The sequence below is a fragment of the Uloborus diversus genome, chromosome 7 (genome assembly GCF_026930045.1).
Source record: "Uloborus diversus isolate 005 chromosome 7, Udiv.v.3.1, whole genome shotgun sequence".
NCBI lineage: Eukaryota > Metazoa > Arthropoda > Arachnida > Araneae > Uloboridae > Uloborus > Uloborus diversus.
The window spans coordinates 15,878,689-15,891,562 of NC_072737.1; the positions used below are offsets into that span (position 1 = coordinate 15,878,689).

Consider the following 12,874-nt stretch of genomic DNA (forward strand, 5'->3'; position numbering starts at 1 on the left):
TTATTTTAAAAATGCTCAGATCCTATGTTTTTAAGCATGCTCTTTCAGAAAAAAAAAAACCCCCATTCTAGAAAAAAAAAATCCTTTTCATTTTTTACCAGGGTTAAACGATCGCACGTCTCGCCAGAAAAATGTTTTTACCTCTACCCTGTAAAATTATCATAATGTGACTTACGTCCTTCTGGCTCGGAGGTACCAAGTTGTGAATGGGAAATACGTTTGAAAAAAATCTTAAAAAATGATATTAAAAAGAGTGAAGCTTAAAAAAGCAATGTCTCATTTTGAGCTCAGCTGTAGATTTTTGGGTTTCGCAAGGTTGCATTTCCATTTGATGTACATTGAAACTTTGGGTTCTTTATAATGGAGTGCTATAAATCATAAACATTACAGACTTTTCATGGTAAAATCTTCGGCATTGACGTATTTATGTATAATGTACGTATACATATTTTATACAACGTAATTCACACGGCAGGGTACAACATTATTACTTGTTGCACCCCTCGAAAAATTTCCTCTTTGAGTATGCAATTACAAAGCCTTGGAAAAAAATATGTTTGTTTTGATTTGATAATCGTTTTATAAGTAAATTTAAAGCCTAGCGTTTTTTATACAAACCCTTTTTTATTAATTGCTGAGCTATTTCCTGTGTAAAAAGGCTGTCATGTATGTGTGGGTTGATAAAAAAAGTACGTAAGTGCGGCGTTATCAAGAAAAAGAAAAGAGAAGGGGAGAAGGGAAGGGGGAAGGAAAAGAGAAGAAGGAAAGAAAATGAGAAAAATTAGTTTGAATTTTGAGATCTTGAATTCAAATTATATTTTACGCAATCACGAATGGCGATTGGACGCTACTCGTTGGATTTCTTCTTTCTACTAATGACTTTTATCGCAACCATAATTTGAATTCAAGACTTCAAAATTCAAATGAATGCCAGGGGCTGGACGCTGGAAGTTTTGTGCTTGATGTTGCTTCCACGTAAAAAAGATTGTGTTAAATCGAGAACATGGACGCCTGCATTATAAGCATAGAAAAATAATAATCAATGGATGCGGACGTTATTCAAGGGTCAAGTAAAAACTAGGCAATTCGTGATTTCTCAAAAATTTATCACTTTCTCTATAAGTTTGATAAATCAGGTTGTATTTTTCATCCTCATATATATATATATATATATATATATATATATATATATATATATATATATATATATAAAATAGCCAATGATCGAGTAACGCACATGTTTCAACAACGAAACTGGCGCTACGGCATGGTAATTTGATAATATATTTTGGTAATGTTTAACATGCAGGGAAAGACTTTATGTCGACAAGGCTGAACTCGATCCGGTCACTTAACTGTTTTGCTGTGAGACTGTGTCATTTCAAGGGAATGAAAAGACGAAAACAATTAACTCTACCTGCTGTAGTTTGAGGTTAATCCACTAGAGTCAGGGTTAAAATTTCAAGCATCAAACTATCACCAAACAGGCAATGGCTGCGTTCAAATGTAGAAGCAATTTTTACCCGTCATACCTTAACGGGCAATTTTCTAGTAAGTGAATAGTTTCGGATATTTTTCATGCACGGTAATGGATTTCTTCCTATTATTTTTAGATGCCTGTGGAGGTGTTTTGCGAGCGGAACGTGGGTCCATCACGAGTCCTTCATTCCCCGACCTCTACCCTTCGAACAAGCAGTGCATTTGGGAAATCATGGCTCCGCCCCACTTTCGTATCACGCTCAATTTCACGCACTTCGATCTGGAGGGAACCAATGTGAGTATCCCAAACTGTCTCCAAAACATTCTAATTGTTCATATCCATGTTTGGCATGCAACAAACTACACACTGAATACAACAGCACCACCAAGTCAAAAATTATTGATTTTGATTTATATACATGTCCGGGTTCACTAGCGCAGCCAGGAAAATCTTCTGGAGGGGGGTTTTTTGATCAAAAATACCTTCTGGAGGGTAGCTACCTTCTGGGGGTTCCTTTTATTTAAAATCAAAATTACCTTCTGGAGGGTGTTTTTTCTTTTTTTTTGGATCAAAAATATCTTCTGGAGGATTTTTTTTAAAATCACAAATATCTTCTGGGGTTGGTTTTTTGATCGAAAAACCTTCTGAAGGAGGATTTTTGATCGAAACAGCCCTTTCATTTGTTTAAACTACTGCATTGGAACATACATTTGTTAAAACCAATATCCCTGGGGGTGTTTTAACCCCTAAAACTCCCTTTCGCTGTGCCACTACCGGGTGCATTTTTATTAGTTCTTTTAAAATGCAAGACAGCCACAAACGAAAAAAAAAAATTAACGTTATTTTTAAGATGTGTCTGTGTGTTACTATAAGAATTTAAGCTAAGGCGCATTACATTCAAATTGACTATTCTCGAGAAGTAGTTTTTAGCCTACTTTCCCAGTAAAAGTCAGAAAAAGAAGAAAAAAGCATGAAAGAAGGCTTAATGCATCTTAAAAATATCGCGAAAAACAAAAAAAAAGTCAAAAATAAATAAAATAATTAAATAAATATCGAAAAATTAAAAATAGGAGAGTAGGGTATTGCGGTGGGGGAAAATGTCTGTCGGTCTGTCTATTTGTCCCCCCCCCCCTAATAACTTTTGAATGAATAGTCCGATTTGAACAAACTTTTTTTTTGTTCGAAAGATCTCGGCGAGGACACCTCATTCCCCTATTTCACTTTTTGATTTGAACTATTTTTTGTTCAATTTTGAACAGTTCAAGAAGCTTAACATTAGCGCCTACGGGGAAATTCAAGGCAATTCCGAACTTTGAGGGGAATTTGCTTCAAACAAAGTTTGTAGGAAAAAGCGTTTGATGAAAAACTTGTATATAAAATATCTTTTTGATTTGAAAATTTTTCCGTTCAATTTTGAACAATTCAAATCCCTTAACATTAGCGCCTTCGGGGAAACTGATAGTCAATGTAGATTCCATACTTGAAGGGGGATTTTTTTCAAGCAAATTTTGTTGGAAATAGCTCTTGACGCCAAACTCCAGACTCCGAGAATTTAGGGGCACCTGACTCCGAATCAGACTCCTGTGCCCGACAATTAATTGGACTCCGACTCCGACTCCCCGACTTCGACTCGGACTTCGTAGCTTTGGCAAAAATTTATACACGGATGACAAATGACTGACTCCGATTCTGAGATATTCGACTCAGATTCCTTTACCGCAAAATGAGATTGACTCTGACTCCGCAGCTAGGGTTTTGACTGTGAAATAATTATTGTTGATCTGACTTGTTTTTATTTTTACGCTAAAGTTTTAATTTAGGTATTCAGTTTTCGGCAAATAAACTTGAAGTCATTTATGTTTCTACATAAAGATATGCGCATACGATTTTTTTTTTTTTTTTTTTTTTTTTTGAACAACGAAAATTATTTCTTTAAGTTGACATTTTATTGTTTTTATTTATTTTGGTAAGTGCATTAATTCATTTAAAAAATTGTTTTTGGCAATAGGGGAAAAAGAAACGATTTTTTTTTTGACATGGTGTATTTATTTTAATGAGCTTATTAATTTTAATTATTATTTTTTCGTTTTGAAAGCTGTTAAAGATTTTTTAATGGAAAAAAGTGTATTAGCTGCTTTGTTCAAAAGTTGCTGCTATTTTATTTGTTCTTTTTTTTTACGCATCTAATTTTTTTTAGATGAGTGAGGAATATTTTATTCCTAGAAGTCAGCTTAAAGTATTTTTAAAAATGTGTTTAGAAATGTTTGCTATTTTAGCTATTTTTGAGAATATTGATCAGGTACTAGAAAGTAGTATGGGTATACGGGAAAGTAGGCTCGTCTAGTCCTAGACAGAACTTCTTGTTGCAGATGTGGCAGTGTTGTACTAGGTGTGCGTAATATCTTAATGATTTCCATTAAACCTATATCGTAGATTCACTCTGAATATCCAGATGCATTTGGTACCTAGCAAATCTCCAAGAAATCTCAAGAAAAATCTACATGATAGATTTTATATGTTACAGATTTCATCCTGAAGCATTTGGATATTTACTCACTTCCACACGACGATGTTAAGAAGGTCTAAACTAGAGCAGGAATTGGTACTGGAGGGAACAAATTCAATCATTGGCTTAGGAAACGTTGATGCAAAAACAGGTCTCAAACCACGTGGTTCAACTACGACGAATGGAGATACGTTTTGTGTGAAACGAGAGATAGAAACTTGATTTCTTCCAATATTTTTCTTCAAAATATATGACTTCACTTGAGATCCTTGCTTCAAAATTTGAAACCTTCACGAACTTGTTACTCATATGTCGATGAATTTCTGCTGTATTGAACTACCAACTAAGCGTAAACCAAAGATAAAAGAGCATCATATAGCATGAAATTCATCTTTCGTAAAAAAATTCTATTGATTGAAGTATGTTTTCGTGCTCACTGCGCACCCACAGCTGAAGACGCGATAGACCTATAGTTGGGGCTATCTCTGTTGCGACGGTAACGGGGGGGGGGGGGGAGGCGCTATATAGATAGGCCGACGCATCAGCTTAAGTTTAACCATTTGGGATCGGATTTTTCATTGTTGCGGGGCTAGGGTAATCACAGCAAAGTCTCGTGTTTCGTAAATTTGCCTAAAATAATATTTAATTTAATAAACAATTCACGTGCAACTGATAATCGCTTGCAGTGCAAAATTACCAAAAGCGATAACTCGCCAGAAAAAACAACCACTCAAACACGCGCTCCGATCCAAAATGGCTGATCTTTAGCTGATGCGCCGGCTCGTATATATAGGGGCTTTAGTTGGGGCAAACTTAACCTGGCAGCGTCAATATGCTGACAGTAGGATCTGCGTAGCCCTCACAATACTGCCAGGTTAGGTTTGCCAGATCAATAGTATGTTAGCCACGCGAAGCGCCATCTATTTTCACCATAGTTTTTGTCATTTTGAGAGCGTTCGTACCTCGGAAATAAATCGCACTTGTAGTTCTAATACACACTTTTAGTGCAGAAAAATTGTTCCAATGAAATTTAGTAGTGAATGCGGAGAAAAAATAGGGTTTGTGTGCAATTTTCCTCCCGTTTAATGCAAGGGACGGACTAGACTGCAGTCGTGACCCTTAGTTCCCGCCCCCATCTATTGGGTCTTCATCCTCATGTACTTTTGGCACATGCAGAGCTGCCAACTGCTACGAAAAAATCGTAGTTTCTACGAATTACAGTTTTAAACTACGACGCTACGAAAGCGGGTCCAAAAATTACGATTTTCTGTTTTCTTTCAAATTTATAAACCTATGAACACTCAGAAAAAAATTAACATGAAAACTAAACATGGATCGGTTTTTAGATCGCGACTCTGGTCCAGTCATTGAATCTTCGGCAAAAAAGTAGAAAAACTGCCAAAAATTCCGTAAATAATATAAATTTTTTTATTCCGTATTAATGTTTTCTGTATCATATTTGAAATTTGTTAAGTATCATTGTTTTTGTTGTTCTTTATACTGTTGACAATTCATTACCGTTTTTATTCTGCAGCAGCGCCCCCCTCCCCCACTGCAAAATTCTGCTACGATTTTGGATTTTCAAAAGTTGGCAGATCTGGGCAAATGTTTTCAATTTTGCGGACTCGAATTGGAACGAAAGATTAGAACGTTCGGTTAATTGGAGTTTAGGTAACCGATGTTAAACTATATCAAAAAGAAATTTCCTTTTCAATTAAAGCATTACGAAATAATAACTAACTTTCTTGTTGTAAAATATACCGACTTGGAATGTAAACTAGTATGTTGTGGCCATCACGAAACTTTCTTCTATATTTTTCCTTTTTCTGATCCCTCCCCATGCTTAACGAGGAAGCAATATTCCGAACAAAAACAAAATTACACATGCAAAAACTTGACGACCATCCCAATGTCTGAATTATTGTAAAAGCAAAGCAAAGAGCGAAAAATGAAAGTTATTTTAAAAGCCTTGCTTGAATTAATTACAAATATCTTATTTATTAACAAACATAAGATGGCGACAGTTAAAAATTTTAAATCATTGAGATAATATTTCCGATCATTTTCATACAATTAAAATCACGAGAAATACGCAGACGACAATCTATTACGATTTATCTTTCTTATTGTTGCATTGATAAAACTATTTTTATTCGCAAAAAAAAAAAAAAAAAAATCAACACCTCTTGGAGCGATTGGAGTCAAAATTGAACCAAAGCCTGTTTACGTATAGATTCATATATATTCCAAATTTCAACCAGAACGTAGCATTACTTCTTGAGATAGGGCACTCACAGTGGAAAAAAAAGAACGGGCGATTGCGCTACCCCCCTTTTTAGCTGTTGACACCAAAATAAAACCAGCTCTTATACCCACTAAGGGCTACTTGTCAAAAAATTTTTGTTTAATTCCGTTCGTTATTTCTTGAGATACAGCAGTCACAATTGACGACAAAAAACGTTCTATAACTCAACCCCCGTTTAAGCTCTTGACACCAAAATTGAATCAACACCTGCTCCTGTTAGGGGCAACAGGTGGACCAAATTTTGTTTGATTCCGCCAGTTACTTCCTGAGGAATAGCAAGCACGCGTAACTCAAAAAACGTCCCTTTGCTCCACCCCCCTTGGAGGAATTCGCGCCAAAAACCAATGGGCACAAGTTCACATAGGGGCACATACGTGTACTAAATTTCGTTCGATTTCATGCGGTAGTTTTTGTTGTAGAGCGGCCACAAAAAACTGGTCACACACAGACGTGACACACATACACACATACACACAGACAGACAGACATTTTCCAAAAATAGACGAAATGGACTCAGCACACCTCAAAACGTTCGAATCCGTCAAAATTCGAAATTTGAAAATTTGCACGAATCCAATACTTTCTTCTATATATTAGATATAGAAGAAAGTAAAAAGATGCTCGTTATTCATAAAAGTAAATCAGATTATGTTCATAATTTATTTTCACCTATAACATTACTTCCACCGAAAATATTTCATTCTCAAAACATTAACTAACACACGACGTAAACATAAACAAACTAATTCATTACCCAGCGAAAGGAGGCGTAATAAGCTATCCGAGGAATAATTGAGATTAACTGATAAAAGAACATGTTTCATTCCAAAATTATCAAACTATCCATTCGATGGAAAACTTTGACACAAAATATTCGTTCCTTGCACACTTCGCAAAATTCCTGGTGCCATGCCGAATGAATATTGATGGCGCTTCAAAGCCGAAATAGCGACTGTGTTATCATTTTACCCGAGTCTTTCGGGCCGTTTATCTGTCTTAATTATTAAATACAAATTTTCAAGGTGCGTCTCATGCGCTCATATTGTGGTGTGTTTGTTGAAATCATCAACTTTGATTAAATTTTTGAGATTGCAGAGGCGTTGTATTTGTAATTTTCTTAAAAATGTGTAAAGGAATGAAAAAGTTCATTGTGCGGCAGATCAGAGGAGCAGCCGGGGATTTATTTTATGGAAAGGGGGGGGGGAGATGTGGTTTTGATGCATGCATTTTATAATGTCACTAGGGCCATATTATTTTATTGCATTCTCTGAAGGAAAAAAAAATGAGGTGAAACAAAGAGTTTCTATTGAAACAATAAAAAGAAAAGAAATGTTTTCATTTCGTCGGGAAATATAAAAGCAAAGAGGTAAGATCAAAATTATGTCGTAAAAGAATAAATCAATTAATTTTCGTGGTGAGATTATTTAGACACACGGCAGTGTGTCAGCCAAGTTCGGAAATCAGGCGACACATCTGCCAGTGTGTATCTTACACGAACCATTTCAAGCTACTTTTGACTCCCTCATTTCTCAAAAACTATTAAATCTACGTGCTTGAAATTTTGTATGTCTAATAGAGCTGCCTAGCAGACCTATAATCCTAAATTTCATGAATGTACCTCTTATAGTTATGGAATTACGACTATCTGAAAAGTGTCATTTTTTACACTGACTCACTCACTCACTCATCAAAATGTTTACAAACTTCCAAGTGTCTCACATACTTGAAATTTGGCATAAAGATAGATTTTCGTGCAAATTCAAAGGGAAAAATATAAAAAGTCAAAAAACTACATTAAAATAGCAAAAAACTACGCTATTTTTTATGAGCATCACGGCGTAATCACTTCACCGCGCGATTGTAAAATATTTCGCCAAATAAATCAAAACAAATGGGCTCGTCAAACGTTGCCAAAACAAGGTTGTTGAAGTTTTGAATTAACAATTTAATTTCTAACCAAATGGGACTTGAAACAATTCGCAACTCCAACGAACTATAGGGGGCACTGAAGTCACTGTCTAATGGTGGACTTAAAAACTAAAACAAACGCACATGGTAACGAAGAAAATGCTAAAAGTGTTGTGATTTTTGTTCGCACGTATGATTTTTTCGCTTTATTCTTTTTAAATTAATTTTCAAAGTCTTGTGGATATTCTGGCCCACGTAGAAAGAAATGAGAATTCAAGAAGCATTACTAAACGTCAAAGATTAATGCAAACTACGTAGTTCGTAGTTCTAAGCAGCTATTTCCACGATGTTGAATTCGATATTTATCAATTCTTGATAAAACTAAATAATAATTGTGGCCTGACAAGAATAACAATTAATGCTAGAAAATTCAATATGACATTACAAATTGTTATTGAAAGAAGATGATACTTTTTTGCCTTGCTTGGCTAGCGCTTATTGTTTTCCATTTGTAGCTGAGTTATTTCTCTCGAATTCCCGAATCGGTTAATTTAAAAATTTTCTGTTTCGATTTTTCTAATTTCTGAGTTACGATTTAATTGTGTCATGTTATGCAAATCATCAACAAAATTCTCACGGATATATGGTGGTAGTTTTCTTTTCAGTTGATTGACCATTATTTCTTTTCACTTATCGAATTCTGTAATCTTACTACCATTTTATTCCACTCATGATAAAAATTAAAAATGGTTTAACTAAAAACGCGAAATCTCGCCAAGGCTACTTTGCTCGCACTATACTAAAACTATAACCCTAAACAAATTTGGCGAAACCTTTCAGCTGAGAATAAAAGGAATAAAATAAATTCTTTCTCGGTTATTCATTTTGTTCTACGATAATATATTCAAGAAAATATTTTGCATACTGTCCATTCCAACTAAATGCTGCTGTAAAATATGGTAAGTTTAATTAATTTAAGATTAAAAAAGCCCCCATATTTTTACAAATTCATACAAAACAATAAAAATTTTTACCTTGTATAACGTTATCCAAGTTTGTTAATCCAGAATTTTCGCTTTCACCTATTATTAAGGAAATAATGAAAACTAACATTATTTTGAGAAGCTCGAGAATACTACTAAGGGACGAATTAATTTCTGTAGCTGAAAGCAAACTAAGACACATCGATTGCGTTAATAAATACTCAGAACAAACTGCCTGTGTTTACGTCAACAGACACACGTGAAACGCAACGTGGCAATGTTTTAGTCTCATTTGCAGTTTTGTAAATCACCGCAAGGTAGCGTATTCGAGCGCTGGAGTTCCGAATACTTTAAGTTCCGCTAAAATGAAAAATGATCCATCAAATAATTAAAATTGCAAATCTATAGCTAAGCCTTTAAAATCAAAAATAACCGGCTTTAAAATTTTATAAAAATTTTAGATCTCAATTAAAGGCAAAATTTTACAGGAGGAGCAAAAATGGCAGCAATAATTTCAACAATTGAGAAATATTTTCGCAAATTCTGCACATTTTACGATCTACGTTATGATAATCGTATTGACTCATGTTGGAAATATATCTCTGCGCATGCGTCGTCAAACGCAATGAAAACGTTTTTTATACTTTGATAGGCGACATTTTGTGAGGTTTAATGCTTTGTTGCGATTGAATTTTTCAGATTTATCATGAATAGACGTGTCAAAAATATCCTCCCCCCCCTTTTTCTTACTCATAGAATCCTGTCCCGTATTTATTGTTCTTAATTCTGGCATCCGACAGTAGTAGCCACTTCAAGGTTTATATTTGAAAAAAAAATGGATTTGAGGTCTTCCAATGGATTCAAAAGAGCATCAAGCGTGCTGGAGGTATTACCAGTACGTCCACGTTGAATCCATCGGGAAACCTAGAATCCTATTTTTTCACTGAAGCATTATTAAGGGCCACTACTGGTGTGTTTATCTTATTATTTATGGAACAGCTACTCAGTTCGACAACCGACGAAAATTGTCCCTTGAGGGCTTGTTCTACACAAGCCAGAACTTTTTTCCCGTGTGTGTGTAGGAGGGGGGGGGGCATTCGTCATAGCAGTTCCTTTATGTACATATATTTACATACTAGGAACAGCTATAATGCTGAATACAGAGTTTTCTGAGAGCTTAACAAATGGCTGCAACCTTGAACTCAAGTATTCATTCTAATACTTAAGTACGCTTAGGATTTTTTCTTGTTTCCTGTCTCTTGTTGTTTCGTGAACGCTTATTAATTCAAAATAATTAACATCTTTAAAAAAAGAGCAGAGACACTAAATTCCTCATGTCCATCATCCAATCTCGCCATATTTTTTAAATGAAAGATTTATTTATGAATGTTACTCATTAATTTTTACTTTCTTTTACGAAAAAAGGAAGTATTGTATTCGCGAAAAATATTTCACTCAAAATTTGGTCTTACTTTCCATTTTGCTCGCCCCCGAATTAATGATATTTTTGTTTTCAACCCGACCACACGCAAATAAGTACCTAAGAACGTATAAAAACCCAGAGTATCCATTTTGACATTCCCCGAGTTAGTTACAACGACTTTTCTCGTGCCGTCCATATGTATGTGCGGATATGCGTATGTATGTTGCATAACTCAAGAACGGTATGTCCTAGAAAGTTGAAATTTGGTACGTAGACTCCTAGTGGGGTCTAGTTGTGCATCTCCCCTTTTGGTTGCATTCGCGTGTTTCTAAAGGGGTCTTTTGCCCTTTTATGGGGGGAAGTCATGGTTAATTTCGACGGATACTTAAGTGGTGTTATAATTTGGCGAACACTTGGCGATGTATCGCCAGTCTTTCGTTCGCCAAGTTTTGTCGCCAAATTGGCGATAAATTTAGCGATATTTTTTTTAAAATCTGGTTTCAATTTGGATACTGGTGGTGATATTTAGAGAGTAAACTGTTGTATCACACTAAAATTACCAATAATGGGAAAATGACATTAAAATTGGAGTAAAAGGACGTCATGTGATGCACACATCAGCTCGTTACAATTAAAAAAAAGACAAAACAGAAAAAAAAAGACATTTACTGTAAACTCCAGATTATCAGCGGAATTGGGGGCCACAAGTGCTGCGGATAATAAAAATCGCGGGTAAACCGCAAAAAGACTAATATGAGGGACACATGAGGTAAAATTTGTCCTTCCTTAAAAACTTAGCGGCATTGATGCATAATACTTTCTACAAACAGTAAAAATACATACGGTACAGCAAAAATGTTGTGTATTTTTGCAAAACAGAACATAACATCAATAGAAAACAATTATTGACGACGAAGAAAGCACCAATAAATAAATAAAACGAAAACAACTCAATTTAAATTTACAGTTTTCTGACAATTTTTTTTTTTAAATCGGTATTTGCTTTTTGCTGCGAAAACGCAAGTTCCGGATTTTCTATTAATTTGCGGATAATCGGGAGCTTACTGTATTCGGCTTTCTTCCAAAACCATAAATGTTATTAATTTTTTTTTTCAACGGACAAAAGTATCTGAATTGCGAGCCTGACAATAAGCTTTAAGACACAAGTTATTTAAACCATCACAACAATAGCTTTCTCGCAAACGGAATTCGAAACCTGGAAATGCGCAACCCTTCCGTCCACAGATTCCCGGGCTCCTCTTCCCGAAATCTTGAAGCTAACGAGCGTCCTTCGAGATCCCATCTCGCAGCTACCTTAATTATGGAGAGCGCGCCGAATAACTAACTAAGACAAATGGCGGGCAGTTTTCGGGGTAATTGAATTTGCGGGGACGCGGTCATTAGCCACGAAATTCAGCGCGTGCAAACATTGGTGTATACCTGCCGCTAATGTAGCGCATTAGCGGATGCTTCCTCGGGTTGAGGTGTCGCGGAGATCTAAGGACGGTGGGATTTGGATGTTGGAGGGGATGACCTGTTTGGGGTGTTTCATTGTGGGAGTTGTTTGTTTTGAAGGGATGGGTGCAAGCAGATTGTTTTGAAATCCCCTTTTCTACATTTTTTTTTTAATATTATGTTTCAGCAGGGTTATATGAATATTATGTTTCAGAGGAATTGGTGGGAAAATGACCTGCTCCGACTCCAACGATTCTAGGACAGTGGAATTGGTAGGGAAATGACCGGCTCCGACTCTGAGAACTCTAGGGCAGTGAGAACAGTGGGAAAATGACCGGCTCCGACTCCTAGGACTCTAGGGCAGTGAAATCAGTGGGAAAATTAACGGCTCCGACTTCAAAAACTCTAGGACAGTGGAATTGGTGAGAAAAAGACCAGCTCCGAATCCGAAGACTCTAGGGCAGTGGAACTGATGGAAAAATGACCAATTCGGACTCTGAAGACTAAGAAGGGAAATTGGTAAGAAAATGACCGACTCCGAATCCGAAGACTCTAGGGCAGTAGAATTGGTGGGGAAATGACTAGCTCCAGCTTCAAAGACTCTAGGACAGGTGCAAAAATGACCGACTCTGACTCCGGAAAGTTCTCTATGATTCCGACTCCTTTACCTCAAAATCAGTCATACTCCGACTCTGACTCCTCAGCAATGGTAGCGTTGAAGACTGGGAGAAAATGACAGACTCTGACTCTTGGAATCTTAAAGTCTTCAACCACCGACTCCAACACCTCAGTCCCCTAATTAGTCTGACTCTGA

General features: G+C 36.0%; 1 protein-coding gene across 1 annotated transcript in view; it reads left to right on the forward strand.

Annotated features, from left to right (window-relative positions):
- LOC129226283 (tolloid-like protein 1) overlaps window positions 1-12,874 on the forward strand; it is an 81,094-nt gene that overhangs the window by 36,883 nt on the left and 31,337 nt on the right. Inside the window, exon 7 of the mRNA XM_054860884.1 lies at window positions 1,614-1,774. Coding sequence (XP_054716859.1) covers window positions 1,614-1,774 — 161 coding nt within the window. The remainder of the gene's footprint in view (window positions 1-1,613; window positions 1,775-12,874) is intronic.